The 26,075-nt window shown below is 43.5% G+C and overlaps 1 protein-coding gene across 9 annotated transcripts in view; it reads left to right on the plus strand.

Moving 5' to 3' along the window:
- The window catches only part of IQSEC1 (IQ motif and Sec7 domain ArfGEF 1), a 489,184-nt gene that overhangs the window by 134,546 nt on the left and 328,563 nt on the right, over positions 1–26,075 (plus strand). For 8 of the 9 annotated variants that reach the window (XM_074334136.1, XM_074334125.1, XM_074334147.1 and 5 more), the window contains exon 2: positions 15,274–15,303. The exons of the other annotated variant lie outside the window; for it this stretch is intronic. In XM_074334136.1, coding sequence (XP_074190237.1) covers positions 15,274–15,303 — 30 coding nt within the window. The remainder of the gene's footprint in view (positions 1–15,273; positions 15,304–26,075) is intronic. 9 annotated transcript variants of the gene reach the window in all.

Genomic DNA, 26,075 nt, shown 5'->3' on the forward strand with positions numbered 1-26,075 from the left:
TTACACGGGATCCTGTGGGTCTCCTGTGGGAGAGGCCACAGTAAGATAAGATAGTAATGGAACGTGACTGGTCTCCCAACCAAGGTGCACTGAGAAACAATCAACGGGTCAGTCGTGGCCAGTCCTGGGGAGGTCTGAGTGGTGATCTTTGGGATAACCTTTGGCCTTATGGATTTGGACTCGAAATTAGAAGAGCCTATCATTTCAGATGCAATCACTTTTGGACATGCTTTTGCAGACAGTCCTTAATGCTGAAAACAGAAAATGGGTAATTCAAGAGGCCTTTCATAAGGTATTGCAAGGTCACTTTGCATGTGTCATAAAGTTGACTTCCTTATTGGTCGAAGGTCACAGAAGTAGTGGTTTGCTTTGATGGAAATAGCTATAGCTGTGTCCCTTCCTGCTTTTTACTTTTGCTTTTGCTTTTTCTCTGCACATGGTATCTCCACCATTTCTTTTGCACAAAGATGTCTTCTGTTCATCCTGAACATTTTTTAAAAATGCAGAATTTTATGTGATTGCTTTTATGCCTCACAATTATGCTGTGAATTTTACAAAAATTTATTTTCTTTTTTGATAATTTATTGTACCAAAGCTGTTTTTATAGCACATAGATGTCTATAACCAATAATGTAGCAGTTCTGCACTTAGACACAAGGTGTAACTAGACCAATTTTAAATGTCAGTTGAAAAATTATGGCTGTACTATTGCTTAAACAAAACTAGAACTGTTGTTGAATCCATAGCCAATACATTTACAGCAATCTGTGTACTGAACATAATAGATTGACATCTAATTCAAGATCACAACATCTGTCACATTCTAAATGCATTCAGGCTTCTGAGGGTTAAGGGACACTGGATCCAGAAGCTATGGAACCAGCAGTTGATTCTTGTATTCCCGATTAATCTTCTTATAAACTTGAAAGCAAGACCTTGGTTGCACCCACAGGTCCACATATGAGCACAAGTAAAGCAAAACTCTCACGCATGACCTGAAGTGAACAGGCTGGTGTTTAACAGGTGCCTCGTTTTTGAGATTATGCTGCCTTAATGTAACACAGTCTGGCAGTTGCTAAAGTTGTGTTCCCATTTTAAATTGACCAATTTTAGGGTGTCACACTTTTGAGCGGTTGAATTGGGATGAGTAATTGAATGAGGATGAGTAACTTACCTGTCCAGGATGAAAAGAAGCCTAGAAAAGAAGCAGTAACCTACGTCTGCCGATAACCCTGTTCAGAGCAACTCAGCAGGACACCACATTACTTTCTATTGGTCAGTTCCATGTTGCTGGCTAGGTCCATTTTTTTCTGCGTGAAAGCACGTTTTTATATGTATACAGTGACAAAACAAAGGCTTAAAAAACTATGTGAATGTGAATGGAAACTTGGAAGTATCTATTTTTATAAACCACAAAATTTTTTGTTGTTAATCAGGAAATCCATATTTATTTTGTAATTAAATGTCAAGCCTGTGGATGATTTTTGTACTTGGTAGTTCATAAAGGTTTACAGTGAATAAAAGGATATCATCTTGAGTATAGCAATATCAAAAGGAATTCAGTAGTTACTGCTGGTTAGGAATATAAGGTAAGGTCTTTTTTTTTCTGTGCTGGTTGTCACATTTTAAAAAGCACCAAAAATTGAAAGTGGTTTTTAAACTGCTGTTTACATAAAAGAAATCACAAAACCCAGTGCTTCCTCATACTGTGTCGTGTTACAGTCCAGTTTTGTGTGCTTTACTACACGGTTTGGTTACAGGACTTCTGTGCATTGTAAACATAAACAGCATGGAAAAGGCTGAATACCTGTGTGCAGATTGTAAGATCTGGTCTGGACTTACTGTGTATATTGTAACGTTAAATGAAAAAAAAAAACCCTTTGTATTATAGCCATGTGGTTTTATGTATGATAAACAGTTGAGTTCTATATTGAATTAATTAAAATTAAGAAAAAAAGAATTTTTCAGGGAATGGGCAGGTAATGTAGTGACAAGACACAGTGTCTGCCGTCTTGGAGCTGACACACTAGTGGGGAAGACAAACAATCAGGTAATGAACAAATGAAACAGACACTTTCAGATTGTGACAAGTACAGAGAAGGAAGAATGGTGTAATGTGGCAAAGAATCATGGGTAGGTTGGGGAGGGCTGTGTAAGTGGGGGAGACAGAGAAAGCCTGTCTTAAGAGCTGGCATTTAAAATGAAATCCAAAAGATGAGAGGGAACTGGCAGAATGTACAGCCAGGGAAAGATCATCCAAGCAGAGGGGACTGGAATTACCAAAATGCAGGAGTTGGGGAACTTGTCTGTGTGAGGGATGTACTGTGAGATGTATGGCTAGACCAGGATAAGCCAGGGGAAAGTTGGAAGCTGGAGAAGTGAGCAGGGCCGATCCTTCAGGCTTTGTAAGAGTTTGGGTTTTGTTCTAAGGGCCAAGTGTTATAAGAGTGGAGGGAGAGAGGGAGTATCAGTAAGGTTCTGATAGGAGATTCCAGCCCTCCTCCCCCCATAGAAACAGAGATTTGACAACCATCTACGGATGAAAATACTTTTGTGAGAGTTCTGGAGTCCAGTTGGGAAGCCCCAATTCCTCAGTGGACTGACCACAGAATCCAAGATTACATTGAAAAGGTTAGAAAGAGCAGTGTCTCTTTACTTGCATCACCCTTCCCCCAGGCCAGTAAAATTCAGAGCTGAGAGAGATTCCCTTGCCCCACAACTTCTCCTGTAAGAGAAAGAGAGAGCAAGTGAGGGGCTGGATTCCTAGCCTTTTGGAGCTCTGTCCAAGAGGTCTACTTGTCTCAGCACATGCAGAATACTGAGTAAAATGGCTTCGTTGGATTGTCTGGGAGCAGTGAAGAACAAAGGAAAAGGAAAAGGCTCATAACAACGGGAGCACACACTCCCCATGCACCACATCCCATGCAGAGGTTGTCCCACATGCTCCCACAGGTGGCATGTGGATCTCATCAGCCAATGAGGAGCTCAGCAATCAGCTTGACTTTGCAGGATTAGGAGAAGGTGCACAATCCTGAGACTGCTCCCTCAGGATGGAGGGATAGAGGTGGAACTTATGTCTGTTGTCTCTGCACCTCATTACACTGCTGTAGGAGGAAGGGGTGAGTGACTCTTGGCACTTGACATGGCTCTGTGGAGTAGGGAGAAGGCACAAAATCCTAAAATCCTTCAGGATGGAGGGAGGGGAGTAGAACTCGCACACAATGCCCCAGCATATCAAATCACTGCCCTAAGGAAAAGGAAAGGGCTGCTCTCAGCATCTGACACAGCTCTGTGGGATCAAGGGAAGGCACACAGTCCTAAGACTAGCCCTCCAGGATGGACTGAGAGGAACATCTATAGAAAAGTTTTGAAAGGTCCCTAGAATCTCTAGCTGGGCTGTCTGGTGAATGTCTTTCCCTTCTGAAGCCAGTTCGTAAAGACTGGAATAGGTGACTACTTTTTCACATGTTCAGACACCAGCAGAGACTACAAAGATTACAAAGAATCAGGGAAATATGACATCATTAAAGGAACAAAATAAACCTTTAGTAACTGACCCCAAAGAAATGGAGATCTACAGGTTGTCTAACAGTTCAAAATAATCATCATGCAAGAGAATGCAGCTAGACAACTAAACAAATAGAAACTCTGGAGCTAAAGAATACAATGGCTGAACTGAAAAAGAAATGCAATAGAGAGCATCAATATCAGACTTGATCAAGCAGAAGAAAGAATCAGTGAACTCAAAGAATGGTTATTTGAAATTAGAGACACAGAAAGAAAAAGGAATGAAAAGGAGTGAAGAAAGTCTCTGGGACTCATTTGACATCATCAAGAAAACCAATGTAACTTAATGAGAATTCAAAAAAAAAAAAAAAAAAAAAAAAAAAGAGAAGAGAAACAGAAAGGGACAAAAAGGTTATTTAAAGAAATAATAGCTGAAAAGTTCCCAAATCTGGGAAGGGAAACAAACAGCCAGATTCATGAAGCCCAAAATACCCCAAATAGACTGAACTAAAAAAAAAAAAAAAAAAATTCACCAAGACACATTATGATTAAATTGTCAAAAATCGAAGACAATTTTGTATATGTGCTGTTGAAGCAAGCACAATCGAAGACAATTTTGACAATAGTAAGAAGAAAATGAATTATCACACATGAGGGAACCCATATGAGGGATCCCATATGAGGGGATCAGCAGATTTTTCAGCAGAAATCTTGAAGGTCAGGACATATTTACAGTGGTTTTTTAAAAAAACAAAAACAAAACAAAAAAAACAACAGCTGCCAACCAAGAATGCTATACCGTCTTTAAAAATGAATGCCAGGTATACTCAGACAAACAAAAATTGAGGGAATTAATTTGTTACTCCTAAACCTTTCTTATAAGAAGTGCTTCAAGTTGAAATGACTGAATACTAAACAGCAACACAAAAGCATAAAAAGGTATAAATCTCACTGGTTAAGGTAAATATATAGACAAATACAGAATAATGTAATACTATAATGGTAGTACTCTTAACCATGACATAACAGTCAAAAGACAAAAAAGTATTAAGAATAGTTGCAGCTATACAGCCACCTTGGAAAACAGTTTTGCAGTTTCTCATAAATTTAAACATAGATGTCGTATGACCCAGCCATCCCCTCCTAGGTTTTTACTCAACTGGAATAAAAACCTATGTTCACACAAAAACCTATACTCAAATGTTTATAGTGGCTATATTCAAAATTATAAAAAACTAAGAACAACCTGAATGTATCTTCACTGAGGAATTGATAAACTGTGGGATATCCACGGAATACTATTCAGCAATAAAAAGAAACAAACTGATAATACGCAAAACAACATGGGTGAATTGCAAATGTGTTACGACAAGTAAGAGAAGCCAGACTCAAAAGACTGCATATATCAAATCATTATGTTGTACACCTGAAAGTAGTATAATGTTTTATGTCAATTATATCTCAGTTTTTAAAATAAAATGTTTTTAAAGCCTACATAAAAAAATTATAACTACAAAAATCTGTTAATGGATGTATGCACAATATAAAAGATGTAAATTATGACATCAATAACATAAAAGAACAGATGTCTTCACAAGTAAATTCTACTAAACATTTAAAGAAGAATAATACCAATCCTTAAATTGTTCAAAACAATTCAGAAGGAACACAGTGTTCAGAAGGAACACTTCTGACCTCATGTGTGAGGCCAGCATTACCCAGACACCAAAGCCAGACAAAAAATTAAAAGTAGAGTTGCTATGTGATCCAGCAACCCCACCTATACCCAAAGGGTTTGAAATCAGGATCTCAAAGAGGTATCTGTACCCCCATGTTCACTTTTTATAGTGGCCAAGATATGGAAGCAACCTAAATGTGCATTGACTGATGAATGGATAGAGGAAATGTGATATATACACACAATGGAATGTTACTCAGCCTATTAAAAAAAGGAAATCCTCCCATTTGCAACAACATGGATGAACTAGGAGAACATTATGCTAAGTGAAATAAGCCAGACATAGAAGGACAGATGCTACACTATATCACATATCTGAGGGATCTGAAATAGTCAAACTCAGAGAAGAAGGGAGTAGAATGGTGGTTGCCAATGTCTGGGGAGGGGGGAATGGGGAGGTGATGGTCAAAGGGTACAGAGTCTCAGTTATTCAAGATGAGTAAGTCCTAGAGATTTAATGTTATAGCATAGTGCCTATAATTAACAATGCTGTATTATAGTCTTAAACTTGGCTAAAATCATCATCATCATCATAAATATCGCAAAAATAATGATAATTAAAAATAATGATACTAAAATATCACAAAAATAATGATAAAAAATAAAGAATGTAGAAGAAACTTTTCGAGGTGATGGATATGTATATGGCATAGACTGCTGATGGTTTCACAGCTGTATACTTATCTCTAGAGTCATCAAGCTCTATATATTAAGTAAATATATATAGCTCTTTGTATGTCAATTGTAACTCAATAACGTGGTTTTTAAAAATAGTGGATAGAGAGGAACCCGATTGGGTCTAGGGAGCTAAAGGGATCATGGACAAGGCCATTGGGACATGTTTATAATCCATATTCAGTGAGTAGAACTGGCACAGAATAATATAAACTGTGTCATTTTATAAAAACAGAATTCAAAGCCCAGAAGGAAATATGCACAAACGTTACAGCAATTACCTCCAGGTGGTATGATTACAGATGATTTTCACTTGTTTTTCTTATGCTTTTCTGTATTTCTTCACCCAAGCAAAACAATAGAGATGATTTCAGAATCTGAATTTGTAAGTCACAGTGCTTAGTTATAGGCAACAGAATCCACTCTTTCTGGTTTGAGCAGAAGGGGGATTTATTCCAGAGTGTTAGCACTGAGATTCCAGGACACCAAGCTTGGATGCCTCATAGCCAGGGTCAATATAGCCTGGAGAATCACCTAACTCAACCCCAGACAGTTGCCATGGAAACCCCACTGCCTGTGACTCTCAAGCCCAGACAGTAGAGCCTGCTTCTGGGGGGAAAGCAGGCCCCTCTGCTCCCTGCCAGCCAGGAGTCCCATCCCTCCACCACCCTGTGTCACTCAGTTTCACATCTTAAATCTCAAGCAGGCATCTGTCCAGAGGAGCTGAGGCCATTTGCAGATCCCTAGCTGCAAGGGAGTCTGAGAAATGTAGATTTCAGTTTTCCATAGACTATTGTATCCCAAGTCATGGAAGGCAGGGTTTGGCACACAGGTTGAACAAGTCAGTCTACAAGATCTACCAGAGAAGTGAAATAAGCGTGGCAAAACGATCACTTGCACCCTTGAACGTTTGAAGGCCACATGAGAATTCAGTCATCCATTGTGTTCTAGCAAGGACCGCAGCAGGCTGTCTTTTAGTCCAGGCAGAGCTGGCTGTCAGAGTGCCCTGCTCTCCTCAGTGCACACCGACCCCACTTCCAACTGCCAGCACTGCTCTGCCTGGGGACTTTCCTCACTGCTGGAGACCCCTTGGCCGCCTGTGTGGCAGGCTGAAGTGTGGAGACTTACCATTCGCTTGGGAATGAACTCAGCCAGCACCCCGGTTGCCTCACCCCTTGGGTGGGAGAGCTCTGCACTGCTCTGCATTGGCCCCCAGTGCTCCCTGGTGGCCCACACTCCTGTGGCCACAGTGGCAGGTTTCCGCAGTGATGGCTCCAGCAGTGACTGGCTCCCACAGTGGTGGGCTGCTTGATAACTGCCAGTATTAGCCACTGTTTCTTCCTCCTCTCACTTCCCTACCCTCTTGCCTTTGCCTACCACATAAAATCCTTTCACCAGAATCCTTATCTCTAGGTGTGTCTGGGGTAGCCCAAACTAAGGCACTATATCCTAAGCATGCACCCACGTTTAGGCATCCTGGCTCTGGAAGACCTGCTGGGGACAGTCACCTGGGCAGTGGGTTAATGGGTGTGAGGGCTGCTTCTGTGACCTCACATCTGTTCACGCCAGTTTGAAAGGTCGTCCTGTTCCTGGTTCTGGTCCTTACCGGCAGAAAACCAGGGGGCAGCGGGACGCTCCCGGACACCTGCTGCCTCCCCCAATGCTGACCCCATGACCAGAACACAGGTGTCATTCGCTCCAGAGTTCTTCCCGACCCCTCTCTGTTTCTCCCTGCATCGTTTATTGCTGCTTTTGCCCTAGGACCAGTGATGATACGCCATGGGATTTAACGGCATCCCCTGAATGTGCCGTCCTTGTATACAAGTGGACTCTGCTACGTGCTGCTGTTGGCACATGAGGGTTGCGCCAACTCTGTCAGGAGCTCACGCAGCAAATGTTCCCTGGGGCCTGCTCGGGCAAGGCCCCATGCTGCTGGCGCAGGGGTGCATCGTCTGCTGTGGAACTCTGCCTTCCAGCCAGTGTCGTCAGGATTCTGCCCAGCAGCCTGGCCGCTCAGTGGCAGGGAGCTCACATCCTCAAATTACACCTTCAGGCAGCGGTGAGAGAGGCAGCTTTACTGACTCATTTACAATGTGCCAGGTGTGTGCCTTGTCTCCTTATAGCATTCTTGGGGGCTAATTGCTACTATCATCCCCAATCCACAGATGAGGAAACTGAGGCTCACAGAGGTTGAGTGACATTCTGAGGTCACCAGGCAGGCGGTAACGGGGGGAGCTGGGCTGGCACCAGGATGGTCTGGCTCAGGGTCCATGCTTCTTCCCTCATGTCTGCTGGTCTCTCAGACACAGGGTGTCCAGAATGACGGGGCTTTTGGTGTTGCCGTGTCTCTGTGCCTCTGCATTGTCTTAGCTCTGGGGACTCTGCATTGAACCTAACAAATCTCTTGTCCTCATGGAGTTCCTCCTAATGAGGGAGGCAGAGACAGCAAATATTCCTAAATAAGACCGCTTCATGTGGCACTGAGTGACAGCTAAGCAGGGTGATGTGATGGAAAGGCGCTGAGGAGGAATTCGTGTTTGTCATCTGTCGCTGCATAACACTCAGCACCTTACAGGAGCAAAGGTTTATTGTCTCATTCTCTCTGGGTCAGGAACCCAAGAGCAGCGTGGCTGGGTGGTTGTGACTGAGCGTCTCTTGGGAGGTCATGTTCAAGATGTTGGCTGGGGCCACCTCATCTGAGGACCTGGGAAATCTATTTCTAAGCTCATGCATGTGGCTGATGGCAGGAGGTGTCAGGGCCTCACCAAGACGGCCTCTCCACAGGACTGCTAACAGGACATTGCGGCCGGCTTCCCCAGGGTGAGCGACTGAGATGGAGATTAAGATTGAAACACACACACACACACACACACACACACACACACACACACTACCCTGCCTACCTGCTTTCTTTTCTGTCACGGCTATGATAAAATGGAAAGGAAAAGCACAGGACAAGAACTCTCCTGCTGCTCCTGTGGATAGAACACCCCAGCCATCTTTGGTGTGCTTTTGCTTCAGCCTTCCTGAATATGGCTGTGTAGTCTCCCACTGGACAGAAAGCTGCTGTGCCCTTTGTCTCTGTCCCTTGGGCAAGGACATAGCACAGGTTTCTGTTGCCCATTCTGGTCTTGTATCACCTGCCAATGTGGGGGCAGTGAGACCTGTGTTGGCATGCACTGATGCCCATTGGGACAGCTGGACAGGGTGTCCAGTGTCCTTCTAGAGCAGGGCTTTGCATTCAGGCAATGGGAACACGGTGCTGAGAACTACCTGCTTTTCGACTCATTTGCTACTGGAGAGAGTGCGGGGATGGTATGCGGTGGGGTGGGGGATGGAGTTTGGGCACTGTCAGGGGAGGCCTGGGCCGTCCGCCTGGATGTTTGAGGAGCAAGGTGGGGACTAGACTCTGTTCTCCTTTTTAAAATAGTAATTCATTGCTTTGTTGAACAGCTGCTCATTTTTTCCACTTTAAAATTGTGGCTTATACACAGAGGAGACATACAAATTATATAGTCATACGTGTGTGTGAGTGTACACACACACACACACACACACACACACGCACACAGTTTAAAGATTTGCTATAGTCACCCTGTATTCACCCGCCTAGTCAGTACATGGGACATTCCCAGCAGCCCAGTGCCACTGATGTCCCTCCTGACAACAAGCCCCAGGGTGACTGATGCCCTGACTTTTGTGACACTCATGTCCTTGCTGGGCCTCACAGTTTAACTCCCCGGTGGGCACCTCTCAGCTGAGGCCTTGAGTTTGCCTGTGTGCCTGCATCCAGATGGATTATAATGCGGGCACTATTTGGGGACTGGCTGCCTGGGCGACTCCCCCTGCTCCTGGGGGTGGCTGTTGAGTGCCCTTTGTGTGCATGGGTCACATTCATCCATTCTCCTGTGGGGCACACTGGGCCCATTCCAGCTCAGGCTCCGGGAACACATGGCCCAGGCCGTGCCACATGCTTCTCTGGCGTTTATACCTAGGAGCACACTTCTGGGTCAAGGGGTGCTTTGACCTTCCCTGGGCAAAGCCACCATCTTTTCTAAAATGGAGCACTTCTGTGTGCCAGGCCCTGTGCTGAGCTGGGGAAGTGGGCATCAATTGAAGCATGATTCAAAGGGAGGGAGGCCTGGCTGAATTTGTGGAGGGTTGTCAGAGATGCCCCACTAGTTAGGGACGTAGCTGCTGAGAGTGACGGATGGTCAGGAGGTGCTAACTATGGAAAGCATCTCAGGCAAGAGGAAGAGGACATACAAAGGCTTTTAGGCTGGAGAGAGTGCTTATTAGTCAGCTCTGGCTACCATAACCAAATATCATCGACTGGGCGGCTTGGACAACATAGGTCTAATTTCTCACAGTTCTGGAGGCTGGAGGCCTCAGACCAAAGTCCAACAGGGTCAGTTTTTGGTGTGGACTCCTGTCCTGGCTTGCAGCCAGCCGCCTTCTCACTATGTCCTCACATGGTGGAGAGAGTGAGCTCTGGTGTCTCTGCCTCTTCATGTAAGGGCACTAGCCCTACCAGACTAGGGCCCCATCCTTTTGACCTCATTTAACCTTGAGCATCTCCTCACAGGTCCCATCTCAGATACAGCCACATTGGGGGTTAGGGCTTCAACATATGGACTTGGGGGGGACACAGACATTCAGTCCATAACGGGGTGAGGAGAATTTGGGAAATTGGAGCACATGTTGGGTGAAAGGCGAGACGGCATTTGGGTTACCCATTGTGTAACAAACCACCCCTAAATTTAGTGATTTGAAACCATAATCATCATTTATGTACTCAGGATTTCACAATTTGGGCAGGGCCCAGGGGGACCCCTCCTCTCTGCTCCATGTGACATCGGCTGAGGCCTTGCTCACATGGCTGATACTGGGAGGTCAGATGGGGTGACAGCCAGGGGCCTCGGTCCTCCCCCATGTGGCTGCATGGGCTCCCTCTCAGCATGGGGACTGGTTTCTAAGAGCCAGAAAGCAAAAGATGCCAGTCTTTTAAAGGTTAGTCCTGAACCTGGCAGAAGTGTCATCTCTGCCATTGTGGAAGTCACAGAGTCCAGGTACAGCGACTGGCCACTCACATCACAGACATCACCATTTTTTCTTTTTTTAATAAAAATAATATGTATTTAAGGTGTACAACCTGATGTTTTTGTATCCATATACATAGTGACATGACTACTAGAGTCAAGCTAATTAACGTGTCATCTCCTCACAGTTACCGTGTGTGTGTGTGTGTGTGGGGGGTGCATGCACCTGAGATCTACTCTCAGCGAATTTCCAGTATCTAATACAGTGTTCGCTGCAATCCCCATGCTATGCACTACATCTCTACACTTGTTCATCCTACGTAACTATAGCTTTGTACCCTCTGGCCTACATCTCCCCATTTCCCCCACCTCCCGGCCCCGGTGACCACACACACCCCTTCTTTTCTAGGCCAAGTGCTGCAGTAAACACTGCCACCTTTTATGTTGGGCACCATCTCTTAGGCTAGATGAAGTGTGATAAAAAAAGTATGGTGAATGTTTACATTTTAAAAACATTATTACAGTAAAATAAAATAAAATAATCACATTGCCATTAATCCCCTTCAAACTACTCCCCCTCACTTTGAACACACTTATCCCATTGTTCTTGCCACTTTCTGAAGCAGTTCTGGAAGTCCTCTTTCGTGAGTGTCTTTAGTTGCGCTGTTGTGGCTGCATTGATGTCCCAAATCACTTGACTTTGGGGAAGAGCCAGAAGTCACATGGTGCCAGATCTGGTGAATAAGGTGGGTAAGGACACACCATAATGTTTCTATTTGACAGAAATTACCGTACCAGAAGTGATATGTGACACGAAGCATTGTCATGATGGAGGATGAAACCGTTTGCCCATTTCTCAGGCCATTTTCTACACACATCGTTTCTTAAATGCTGTAATAAGCCCTTATAATATTCAGAGTTCACTGTAGTGTTCCTGGGTGCAAACTCAGCTCACACAATTCCATCAAGGTAAAAAAACACAATTAACATCAACTTGACGGCTCTTGGCAGAGGCGTTCACCGTATTGTTTGATCATACCTGCTGGGTCACCTTGCCCTTGAAGTGCGTATTGGCCAGCTCTTTCCCCAAGCCAGCACAGCCCCAAATGGTTAAGACACCAGGTGGAAGCACACAAAAGCTGTGGAAATCAGGGCCAGTTGTCCCAAATGCCACTGTCTGTGCTTTGTTCTTTTGTGGCCAGTGCACAGGGTTCCATGACTGGGTTTGCAGCTGAGTGTGTTTTTCTGGAGTGAGGTCCATGGCTTTCATGAGATGCTCTGAAGGGCCTCTCACCCAGACAAAAATGCCATGATCATGACGATAGATATGAGCTGACTCTACCTTTGTAACGTGGCTGTGTGAGGAAGACGGTTTGCTCATCCTCTCCAGGCCCATCTCAGAGAAGCCATAGTTGATCACGTGCCCCGCTCACCACCTGACTTAGCAGGCAGGAGCCCAGTACCGCGTGCACCAAAATTCACTTTTATGTTTTATTTTTTTAACTTTTTCTTGTGGAACAGTACTTCAAACATACACAAAAATAGGGAGAACAGTATAATTACCAGTTTATTATTACAAAGGATATTAAAAGGTACAAGTCAGCAGCTAGAAAAAGAGACACATAGGTCGGACAATTACGTTCGTGAACTCATCCTAAAAAAGGTGCTACATACCTCATTGCTGAATATCACTATGGTCACCTTCAAAGCACTCCCCTTGGGAAGCTATGCACAGATGTCAGTGCCTAGTCCACCCTTCAAAGCAATTTTGGAACTCTTTTTCTGGAATGGCCATCAGAGCTGTCATCGTATTACCCTTGATGTCCTGAATGTCATCAAAATGTCTTCCTTTCAGTATTTCCTTTATCTTTGGGTAAAGAAAGAAGTCACTGGGGGCCAGATCAGGTAAGTAGGGAGGGTGTTCCAATATAGCTATTTGTTCACTGACTAAAAACTCCCTCACAGACAGTGCCATGTGAGCTGGTGCATTGTCATGATGCAAGAAAGAGCCATGAATTGTTGGCGAAAAGTTCAGGTCATCTAACTTTTTCACGCAGCCTTTTCAGCACTTCCAAATAGTAAATTTGGTTAACGGTTTGTCCAGTTGGTACCAATTCATAATAAATTATCCCTCTGACATCAAAAGAAATTAGCAACATCATTGCAACAAGTTCGTGAACTTAATTGCAGACCTCGTAGGGCGACGTTCTGTACAAAGGAACTTCTGTTCCTGTGGAGTTTGTTCTGTGGAGTTTGGCACCACATGCATGGTGCCATGTGGAAGCGTTCTGGTTCCCCAGTGTGGATGCTCTGAACCGTCTCCGTTTGGGTTTTATTGGAGACTTCATTATATAGGTGTGATTGAATAACTCATGGCCACTGGGGATTGAATGGACCTCCATCCCTTGTCTCCATCTCAGAAATTAGGGGTGGGACTGAAAGTTCTAACGTTCTATTCAAGGTTGGTTCCCTTGGGAACCAGCCCCCATGCTAGGTGCTTTCCAAAAGTCACTTCATTAACACAAGCCCGGCTGTGGTGGAAAGGGGCTCATTATGAAGGACAAGACATCCATTTCAGCTTGATGGCCTTGAAGTGTTTTCAGGAATTGGGGACAAGAGACCAAATGTAACAAAAGCTGCTGCCATTGTTCCTATCACTCTAGAAATTCCAAGGGTTTTGGATGCTGTGAGCCAGGAACCACAGATGAAAACCAAATATATACGAGAAATAGAATTTGGTCCTCTCAATGACCAAATATATTATATATTCCGTGTAAGTCACAGTGGTGTGCTTGGGTAAGCAGTACCCAGGTCAGGAGCCCGTGTCCCCTTCCACCACCTGCTGCCAGCTGCCTCTGACCTAACTTCTCACAGGAGTCGGGTGTGTTAGCTGGCAGCCGAAGTTGACAGGAGGATGGCATAGCAGTGAGTAGAGTGGGTAGAGTCAGCAAATTGGAGTTCACATGGGCCTTGGCACTGGCTGGCACTTACACAGCCTCCAGAAGCCCCGGCCCCTCACCTATGCAGTGGGGACAGGTGCTGTGAAAATCAATAATCAAAAATTACTGGTTTGTCAGGGCCCAGCCCAGTGCTGAGCACATAGAGAGGATCCAATAAGGAGTGTCTCCCATGGTCGTCATCTTCAGTATTATTTCCCAGTTGGTTCCTGTGGTGAGAGGGAGTGACCTGTGGCCTCGGCAGTCATTGTGTGGCTGGGGTGAGAGCCGTGCACCCCCAGACACCTGCGGGTGTTTGGAATCCTTGATGGCATCCTAGAGAAACTGTCCTGCTCTGGACCATCAATTAGTTTGAATGAAAACCTGGATGACATCTGTCACTGCAGTGGCAGACATAGGAAGAGGGTACAGGATGGCCTCCTAAGATCAGTAAGGTTGGTTCCACAGGAGAAGCCATCCCCTGACGTTTGTGGGGCTGACAGGGCCATGCAGCTAGTCAGCAAAGTTACTGAAAAGGCAGCTTGCCAAAAGAAAAGTTGTCTGACTTTGGATTGTCTGTTTTTATTTCTAAAGCTCTGTGGCAATAAAACCCAATTTGGGACATGCCCGGATTAGACTCCTGAACGTGTTTACTCAGAGGCCTTTGTTCCTTCAGACCCAGGAAGCCCAGCCGTACCTTTAGCCGTCAGCTCAGCGGCTTGTGCTGTAATCCTGAATTCCTTCACCTTCACCTCGCTTCACCTGGTTTGCAGAGCAGCGAGGCATTGCTCTTGATGGGTGCTGAGTATTTTGCAATTTCTCTGAAAGTTCAAGTGCTTGATATGATCTAATTATTCCAGTTTCTTGACATTCAGGCTTGTTTCCTTTGTAAAGCAGTGCAATTGACTTCTGGGTCCTTGAAAAATAGAGCTGGTAGTGGGGAAGTACACTGCAGATACCACCTAGGGGATGCCGTGAGGCCAGCACACTGCCCCACTCATTCATTCATTCAGTCATTGTTGTCTTCCAGAGCCCACGCATGTAGTTCAGCACCACAGCCCCTCTCTGCGGTTATTCCCTAGCTCCTGGGATGTTCAGCTCCTGGGCAAACAATTGCAGTCATGGTCATGGGCACTATAAAGGGGGGTGGGGGCAGGGAATGAGCCCTAAAGCTCATTCCAAGGGGAGGTGACTTTCAGGGTGGAGTTCCAGGTCAAAAGAAGGGCAATGTGAGACCCTGGGGGCTGGGCCTGGGGCCAGTTGGCTGAGGCTGGAGAGTGTAGCTGGGGACCTCAATGTCTGCACAATGACATCTGTGTGGATCTCCCGGAGCAAAGGGCACTGGCATTCTAAGCATGTGTTCTCTCTCTCGTTGCAGGTCTGAAGGAGAAAGCTCCCGGAGCGTCAGGTATGTGTCCTCAGCCTCTGTCGCTGCCTCTGTGTCTTGGGAATGGGCAGCTTCTATGAAACCATGCGCTTTGATTTCTCTCTGATGCGGTTTTGCCGGCTTAGTGGTTGTTCCTCTCTGTCAGGGGCTGCTGGTGGCCTGGTTTGCCTAGGCTGTGACCCACCTAGGACCAGAAGATTTTCAGTTCAGGCAGCTCCTGGAGGCAGGCTGTGTGGGATGGGAGCAATTCTTTGGGATGTCTGGTGGCAGGATGGGCTCCCAGCCACGTCCCTACCACGAGTGGGTGCTGGGAGATGTGTGTGGGGTGAATGACTCCATGTGGTGATAGGATTTCGGCTCTGAAGAGAGCTTGAGTGCCATGTTCCCCGCCTGCCCCTTACTCCCACCTCAGCGTTCTGTGTGGTGGGTTGTGTTTTTGCGAGGCAGGTGATGTTGGAACCAAGCCCTGAAGGAGGAGGAAGGATGGGAAAAACATATCAGTGGGGGGAACAGAGTGTGCTTGGACCTGTACGGTGAGAATAAGGAATGCCTGAGAATACTGAGAAGTGGTATGCAAGGTTCAGCCGTGTGAGTCCCAGTAGGACTCATGGAGGAGCTTAGCGAGGAAGAAAGCTGCTGTATGTTCAAGCAGAGAAGGCTGTGTTTAAGTTCTTGTAGGGCTGAAGAACCCAACCCCCTTGTGACCTCTAGTCCATTCCCCTGCATGGACAACTGGCGATGGGACTTGTGATAGAAAACAATGCTACCATGTTTCCCCGAAAATAAGACCCAGCCGCACCATCAGCTCTAATGCATCTTTTGGAGCAAAAATTAATATAATACCCTGTCTTAGATTAGATTAGATTATTGTATTATATTATATTGTATTACATTATTATCTTGTATTATATTATTATATTGTATTATAAAGACCCGGTCTTCTATTGCATTAAGATAAATCCGGGTCTTACATTAATTTTTGCTCCAAAAGACGCATTAGATCTGATGGTCCAGCTAGGTCTTATTTTCGGGGAAACATGGTTGGACTTTAAGATGCTCTTGTCAGGCCTGGACGTCATCTCTCTCGTGTGCAGGCAGCTGTCTACGTGGGTGTCAAGTCTCTGTCACATGTCCCACCCTCTGCCCACGTGCATGGGCACAGGGGCATGTATGTAAAGCCCTCCCTTTGCTCAGGACTGGAAGCTCTCCAGACCATTCCGACCTGACTCCCGCAGGGCCCTGCTCCCACTGCCGTGCTTCAGCCCCTGGACAGCTCTGAAATTTGTGTTCCAGAGTGTCCATGAAGTTTCTGCCTTAAGCAGCCCGGTCTCTCATCATGTGTGCTTCCGTAGTACCGCTGCCCTCTCAGCCCCAGGAAAGGGAGTGTTCTAAATTCAAGTTCCACAGTGACCCTCCTGCTTCTCCCCCAGGCACCCCTGTGCCCATCCTGCTGTAACTGCAGCTCTCACTCAGACCCCTCTGCCTGGCACCTGTGCAACCTGGTTTCCTGCTCCAGATCCCCAGTCACCTGCTCCCACCAACTGGGCTACTGGCTCTTCTAAATGCATCCATTGATTCCCTGCCTGCCTCTGCTTGTGTGACTGCGCTGTTCTCCCGCCCACTCAGCAGAACCTCTGTGATGCTACCTTCCTCAGGTTTCCAGGGGCTAAGGCTGAAGTGCTGTTCCCCCCTGCTTGGCTCCATGGCTTTGGGCTTGCTTTTGATCCCCAAGTTCATTCTGTTTTGTGTCCTAGTGACTTGAGTACTTGTCTGATTCCCCTGGGGCAAAGGCATTCCCCAGGATGCGGCCCCAGGTCGTCTCCAGGTGGGGCCAGCACCAGCCGGGCAGGCGCTGACACGCTGTAGTGGAGTGAATTCACTTGGTATCACTGGGAGGCCCGGGCATGACACCTTGCACAGAACAAGCACAAATTAATGTTTGTTTAGTTAGATTTAGAACGCATAAAACATTTTCAGGCCTTCAACTGAAAGGAAAATAAGAAAAGTGGATGATCCAACTGCTCAATGGAGCCCCCTGCCCCTTTCAATCCACCTTCCACAGCAAACCCACATGAAAAATAGTGGGCAGAAAGAGCTGCAGTTGATGACTGAAAAGGCTGGATTTCATTACCTGGCTAAGTAAGGTGTGAGGGACACCAGAGCTTATGGTCTTTACTAAATAATGAGGAAGGTGAGCCCTGAGAGACTCTCCTGTACCCCACCCCCTACCGGGTCCCTGCTGGGCAAGGTGATTTTTCTTTCTCTTTTTATTAGTTTTAGATAATAATTAGACATTTACATCCTTTACAAAGTGATAACCCCACCAAGTCTACTACCCATTTGACATCATGCAGCGCTATTACAATACTATTGCCTGTATTCCCTATGCTGTACTTTACATCCCGTGATGTGTGTGTGTGTGTGTGTGTGTGTGTGTATGATTATGGTTGACATTCAATATTATTTTATATTAGTTTCAGGTGTATAGTGCAGTGGTCAGGCACCCACACAATCTATGAAGTGAACCCCCGATAAGTCCAGTTATCTGGCACCTACATGATCTGATAACATTATGGATTACGTTCCCCGTACTGCACTTCACATCCCTGTGACTATGTTGTGACTCCCAATTTGTACTTCTTAATCCCTTCACCTTTCTCACCCATCCGCCCACACCCCTCCCATCTGGCAACCATCAGTTTGTTCTCTGTATCTAAGAATATATCTCTCTTTTGTTTACTCATTTATTCTGTTCTTTAGGTTCCACACATAAGTGAGATCATATGATAACTGTCTTTCTGCATCTGACTTATTTCACTTAGCATAATATCCCCTAGGTCCATCCATGTTATTGCAAATGGTAAGATTTCATTCTTCTTTATAGCAGAGTAATACTCCACTGTATAAATATACCACAATTTCTTTATCCAGTTGTCTATTGATGGGCATTTTGGTTATTTCCGTATCTTGACTATTGTGAGTAGTGCTGCAGTAAACATAGGGGTACATGTAATTTTTTGAATTAGTGTTTTGGATTTCTTCAGATAAATACCCAAGAGTAGAATTGCTAGATCATAGGGTTGTTCTATTTTTAATTTTCTGAGGAACCTCCTACTGTTTTCCACAGTGGCTGCACTAATTTACAATCCCACCAACAGTGCATGAGGGTTCCCTTTTGTCCACATCCTCGCCAAAACTTGTTTGTTGATTTTTTTTATAATAGCCATTCTGACTGGGGTGAGGTGGTATCTCACTGTGGTTTTAATCTGCATTTCTCTGATGATTAGTGGTGTTAAGCATCTTTTCATATGTCTATTGGCCATCTGTATGTCTTCTTTGGAGAAATGTCTGTTCAGGTCCTCTGCCCATTTTATGATTGGATTGTTTGTTTTGTTGGTGTTGAGTTGTATGAGTGGTTTTTTTTTAATATAAATAATAGATATTAACCCCTTATCATATGTGTCATTGGCAAATATTTTCTCCCATTCAGTAGGTAGTCTTTTTGTTTTGTTGATGGTTTCCTTTGCTATGAAAAAACTTTTTAGTTTGATGTAATTCATTTGTTTATTTTTTCTTTTGTTTCCCTTGCCCAAGGAGATATATCAGTAAAAATACTACTAAGGTTAATGTCTGAGAGTTTACTTTTGACTTCCTATATTTTCTTCTAGAAGTTTTATGGTTTCTGATCTTACATTTAAGTCTTTAACCCATTTTGACTTTATTCTTGTATATGGAGTAAAAAGGTGGTCCAGTTTCATTGTTTTGCATGTATCTGTCCAGTTTTCCCAACACCATTTATTAAATAGACTGTCTCTACCTCATTGAATAATCTTGCCTCCTTCATCACAGACTAAATGACTATATAGGCATGGATTTATCTCTGGACTCTATTCTATTCCATTGATCTATGTGTTTGTTATTAATGCCAATACCATGCAGTTTTGATTACTATGGCCTTGTAGTATAATTTAATATCAGGTAGCATGATACCTCCAACTTTGTTCTTTTTTCTCAGGATTACCGTGGCTATTCAGGGTCTCTTATGTCCATTTAAATTTAGGATTATTTGTTCTAGTTCTGTGAAAAATGCCATTGGTATTTTGATAGGGATTGCATTGAATCTATGTATTGCTTTGGGTAGTATGGACATTTTAAGTATATTAATTCTTCCTGTTTATGAGTGTGGTATATATTTCCATTTATTTGTATCTTCTTTAATTTCTCTCTTCAAGGTCTTATAATTTTTTGAATACAGGTTTTTTACGTCCTTGGTTAAGATTATTCCTAAGTATTTTTTTTTTTAATGCAATTGTAAATGGGAATGTTTTCTTAATTTCTCTCTCTGATAATTTGTTATTGGTATATAAAAATGCAACCAACTTCTGAATATTAATTTTGTGTCCTGCTACTTTACTAAATTCATTTATCAGTTTTAATAGTTTATTGGTGGAATCCTTGGTATTCTGTCTATATAGTATCATGTCCTCTGCAAAATAATGACAATTATATAATATTTTACGAGCATTACACCCCAAAGCAGCAGAATGTACATTCTTTTCAAGTGCACGTGGAACATTTTCCAAGATAGAACACATGTTAGGCCACAAAACAAGTCTCAATACATTTAAGAAGATTGAGATCATATTACGTGTCTTCTCTGACCACAATGGTATGAAACTAGAAATCAGTTACAAGAAAAAAAAAAAACAGAAAACAAACAAACAAACACACAGACACATGGAGGCTAAATAACATACTATTGAATCATGAATGGGTCAACGATGAGATCAAGAAAGAAATCAAAAGATACCTTGAGACAAATGAACATGAAAAAACAATGATCCAAAATCTATGGGACATAGTGAAAGCAGTCCTAAGAGGAAAATTTATAGCAATGCAGGCCTACGTAAAGAAATAAGAAAAATCTCAAATACACAGTCCATCTTTACACCTAAGGGAACTGGAAAAAGAGCAGCAAACAAAGCTCAAAGTGAGTGTAAGGAAGGAAATAATAAAGATTTGAGTGGAAATAAATGAAATAGAGACTGAAAAAACAATACAAAAGATCAATGAAGCCAAGAGCTGGTTTTTTGAAAAGATACATGAAATTGACAAACCTTTAACCAAACTCACCAAGAAAAAAAGAGATAAAACCCAGATAAATAAAGTCAGACACTAAAAGGAGAAGTAACAACTGACACCACAGAAATACAAAAAATTATAAGAAAATACTACAAGCAACTACACACCAACAAATTGGACAATCTGGAAGAAATGGATAAATTCCTAGAAGCATACAATTTTCCAATGCTGAATCAAGAAGAAACAGAAAATCTGAATAGACCGATTAGTACCAATGAAATTGAATCAGTAATCAACAAGCTCCCAACAAACAAAAGCCCTGGACCAGATGGCTTTATAGGTGAATTTTACCAAACATTCTAAAAAGAATTAACACCTATTCTCCTCAAAGTATTCCAATAAGTCCACGAGGAAGGCAGGCTCCTAAGCTCATTTTACAAGGCCACCATTACCCTGATTCCAAAATCCAGGCAAAGACATTACCAGAAAAGAAAACTATAGTCCAATATCTCTAATGAACATAGATGCAAAAATCCTCAACAAAATATTAGCAAACTGAATTCAGCAATACATTAAAAAGCAATACATAAATACATTAGCAAACTGAATTTAGCAATACACCACGATCAAGTGGGATTCATTCCTGGTATGCAAGGTTCATTCAATATCTGCAAATCAATTAATGCTATACACCACATAAACAAAATGAAAAATAAAAATCATATGGTCATATCAATAAATGCAAAAAATGCATTTGACAAAATCTAACATCCATTGATTAAAAACTCTTGGCAAAGTGGAAATAGGGGGAACATATCTCAACGTAATAAAGACCACATACAATAAACCTACAGCTAATACCATACTCAATGGGGAAAAGCTAAAAGCATTCCCCTTAAGATCAGGAACAAGACAAGGATGCCCACTTTCACCACTTTTATTCAACAGAGTACTGGAAGTCTTAGCCACAGCAATCAGACAAGAAAAAGAAATAAAAGGCATCCCAATGGGAAAGGAAGAAGTAAAATTGTCATTATTTGTAGATGACATGATACTCTATAGAGAGAACTCCAAAGATTCCACCAAAAAACTATTAGAGCTGATAAATAAATTTAGGAAAGTAACAGGATACAAAATTAATATTCATTTCATTTTTATGTACCATTAATGAACTATCAGAAAGAGAAATTAGGAAAACAATCCCATTTACAATTGCATTTAAAAAATAATTAGGAATAAGTTTAACCAAGGAAGTAAAAAAACTGTACTCAGAAAATATATGTGCATACATATTCATTTTTTTCAAGAGAAGTTCTACAACTTACTTTTTTCATTTAAAAATCCAACATCAACATCTTTTCATGTCTGCACCTGTAGATATATTTCATTTTAAAAATAAAAATAAACCAACATGCACCTAAAATATAATTTTGTGGATGGTATATATGTGTTTGTTTCATCTCCCAGTGCCAGCTGGTCACTTAACACTTACAACCCCTGCAGCTTCATTATTTAGATTAGAAACTGCCAAAGTGAAGCCCTGGGTCATTTTCTCCCTTGCTTTGCCTGCGTTCCCTCTCTGAGTCTGAGGACTCAGTCTTGGCCCCAGACACCCACTCCTTCCCCTCCCATATGAGGAAGGTTTTCCATAATGACAGCTCCTCCTTCGCCTTCTCCTCCGGCCTCCCCAGCTTCACCGCTGTCCCCTCAGTAGGAAGGTGCACCTCAAGGCCAGCCCCTCTCCATGCCGTCCTGGGACAGCCAGAGGTGTGTCTGTTCAGAACAATCCCTCCACATAGCTCTGCATCTCTGGTCTTTTTGCAGCCAAGTCTGGTCCTGACTGTCCCTAAGGTCCCTAAGGTCCCTAGGACTCACATCATTGAAAGTCTAAGTATGAGAAGCTCCACCAAGAAATTTCCAGGTGAGATGGGGTGTAAAAATGGCACATTGAATGTGTTCTCCAAAAATGGCCTTGTTATGAAAAGGAAAGGCTGAGAAACTGATCCAGTTTAAAGGAGACTAAAACACCCAGGACCACTAAATGCAATATGCGATTCTAGACAGGCTTCTGTAATGGAGGTTTATAAAAACGTCACAAAGGATAAAGTGCCCAAAATAGTATATGAATAGGCGATTAGGTGAAAGTCTTATGCCAAATGTTAAATTTACTGAAGGGAATAACTGTACAGTATACAAGAGACTCTGCTTTTTCTTAAGACATGTACAATGGAAGAGCAGAGTCTCTTGTGCACAGCACAGTTATTTTTCCTGTGCTCACAGATATGGGCACCATCACAACGTTAAAATGGTCGTGACTTCAAAAGGAAACCTTATGACCTTCAGTTAGCATCCAAATCTTCCCTCCTCCTCTCCAGCCCTAAGCAACTGCTAATCTACTTTGTAGATTTATGTGGACATTTCATAACAATGGGATTGTACTGGCTTCATTTGCTTAACATAATGTTTTCAAGGTTCATCCATGCTGTAGCGTGTACCAGTATTTTTTATTGCCAAAACGTTGCATTGTATGGATACTCCATATTTTATTTACCCATTCATCGGTTGGTGGATATTTTGGTTTTTCCAGATTTTCACTCTATGAATAATACTGCTAAGAATATTTGTTATAAGTTTTAAGTGGACATGTTTTCATTTCTCTTGAATATATGCTTAGAAGTGGTTGCTGGGTCATATGCTGACTCTATGTGGACCATTTTGAGGAAGCACTGTTTTCCCAAGTGGCTGCACCGTTGTTCATTCCCACCAGCAGTGTATGAGGGCTCCACTTTCTCCACATTCTCAGTGACACTTATTGTATGACTTTTTGATTCCAGTTATTTGTGTGAGTGTAGTGCTATCTCGTAGTGGTTCTGATTTGCATTTCCCTGATGGCTAATGATGTTGAGCATCTTCTCATCTTTTACTTTTCATGGCTTTTTGGGAAGTAGAGGAGATAAGTGTGTCTGACCTACTGTGTTTAACTCAAAACACAATAGCTCATTTCAAACGTTAAACAGGAGAACATTTCTTCTAAATAGTTGAAAACATGTATGTGTATAGCGACACCAAGTCCTTACCAACATGTATAGATTTCAGGTTCTATACTTTGTACATGTTAGTATAGTTACTGTGTGATTAAGGGACAGCAATACTGTGCACTGGGTTTGCTCTGTAAGATTACTTCTTGGGTGGACTTGAGGGGGACATTCACTCAAATTAATCTTCATGGATGAGTAAAAGGCAGAACAGGACTGATTGCCGAAGCCTCTGGAAGCACAATGCTTTTTCGTCACCAATGAGGTTTACGTCTGTGGTGTATAAGTGTGTTCCACAGGTGATAAATATTAGAGAAATGTGAGAACTTGACAGGGCACATAGCATATGATTGAAAGGTAGATGGCAAGATGCTTCAATGGGCTTTTTCACTTGATTGTGGTGTAAAAATGGGACGCATCACACATGCCAGATGATAACTGTGAAAGTTGGGTGAGGGTACATGGAAGATATATTTTTCTATCTGCTCTTGTGTTTAAACATTTCTGTAATAAAAAGCTTTAAAAAATGAAAGATGTTGGGTGCCTCATAAGAGGGGGCAAAAGGCTACCTGACCAGGGTGCATCACTCCATCAAATCTAGAGTTTAACTATCTCTCAATAAGGAGATTTCAGGAAGTGCCATTCCTTTGAGGTTGGGAAGGAAATCTCTTTCCATATAACAGGAAGAAAGAAGATATGGAGGAATAGGAGACTGTTTTGATGAACAGTTCCCATCTCGTGGCTTCTAGCTCATCTGTGAACAGGGGTCCAGTATGTCTGCTGAGCACATGAAGATGGCCTCAGTTTGAGAAAAAGGAAAAGACATTTGAAGTAGATTTCAGTAGCATCAGAGAGAGCATTGACTAAGGAAATAGTGACCTCGGGTCCATTTGTTTTCTTCATGTTAGCAAGCATAGAATAATTATTTGTGGAATGAGTGAATTATTTCCAGGGAGAGCATGGGCTCAATTTATCAGGGCACCAGTAGACTCCATCGTGAGGTTTGACCCAATAGTGATCATTAACTTATATGAAGGAATTTCTGGAAAAGGCAGAGAGATGGGCTTTTTTCCAGACAAAAAGGATTAAAGTGTATTGGAAGGGTCCCACTTACAATGGAGCTTTTGAAGTGTTGGTTAACTGACAGACCATCTGGTCTACCTTGGTCTGGCCACATGGATGTTAGAGCCCTCCAGTATCTCCCCACCTCTTCACGTTCTCTGCTTTGGGCCCCATCTCACCTGATTTGCCTCCTAGGACCTCCACAGAATCTGCATTCTATCTGTGACACTGAGCTTCAGACATTGTAGGGTCAATGACATAATTCTGGACGAGAAGATACAAGTCAGGTATTGAGAGAGGGCTGTGGTGGACATCTGATTTGCTGCTTTTTTTTAAAAAAACAAAACACTGGGTATTCACAAACCTTTCTAGAAAAACTGCAAGTGTTCCATCCTAGTTTTTGAGTCATAGCCTATACAAGTTGAGATGTGTTCCCTCCAGATCCCTATTGTAAGGGTGGGTATGTGTGCAGTTTGGGTCAAAAAGAGCATTCCATGGAGGTCCATGGTGAACGCTAAACATCTGTAATCCATGTGCATAGTCTATTCAAGACTATGCTCTGATTCAAGAGCTGCAGATGTTCTGGGGGAAATGGATTAGGGCTCCACCAGGGCCATGAGGATCAAAGGGGACACATCCACCCTGAGAGCTGAATGGCACTCGCTAAGGGCAGGATCGTGCATATTTCCCTGAAGCACGGATGGAGGGAAGGCACCATGATCACTTTCCCCAAACACAGGGACGCCAAGCCTGGCGACATCCCCACAAATATCATTTTCCCTCTCAAACAACAGCCCCGTGCCATTTGGTCTAAGGCATCGCCATGCTGTGTGGTGCTCTGAGCAGCCTCAAGCAGGGGAGCTTGGAGCAGACTGAGGAAGCAGGGAGCCAGGCAGGGTCACAGTGCGGGGATGATGGGGCATAAACCTTTGTTCCACTGCAAGGTCACTCTTTCCCCTCTCCCTTTCTACTTATTTCCCACTCACTCTAGGGCAGCTTTTCCTTACTTTCAGCTGTATTTTACCCTAGAACAGGGGTGTCCAAACTTTTTTCAACGTTTTTCACCAAGGGCTATATGCAGTAAAATTCACAAACAGCCGGGCCACTCACTCGAGGTGAAGTACGTATTGCCTCACCTGGTTTATTTAAGTAAACTAAATATATTTTTGGAATTTGCTGCGGGCCAATAAAAAATGGATTGTGGGCCGTAGTTGGCCCACGGGCCGCAGTTTGGACACCCCTGCCCTAGAAGGTAGGTGGCTGCCTGGTCATCATTCCTACCACTGACAGCTAAGCAATGCTTTGCTCAGCTAAAAAAATATCATCAATCCATCCACCTGAAGAAATACTCAGGGGCAGGAACCACGTTGCCAAGGTGACTTTCCAGGAGGGAAACTTCAGTGTCAAGTTTAAAGGATGCTTCCCCAACACATTAACATGAGCCACGAGACAGACTTGTAAGCAGCATCGGTGCTGTTCCTGGACCCGACCCCAACCAGCCCAGGAACCACTGGACAACGTCTGCCCCAAATACACCCACTGAGGATTCACCCTCCTTGGGATCCTCACCACTGACTCTCCATAGTGATGAAGCCATTGTTTCTTCTTCACTGA

This window comes from Rhinolophus sinicus, linkage group LG01 (assembly GCF_036562045.2).
Source record: "Rhinolophus sinicus isolate RSC01 linkage group LG01, ASM3656204v1, whole genome shotgun sequence".
Taxonomy (NCBI): Eukaryota; Metazoa; Chordata; class Mammalia; order Chiroptera; family Rhinolophidae; genus Rhinolophus; species Rhinolophus sinicus.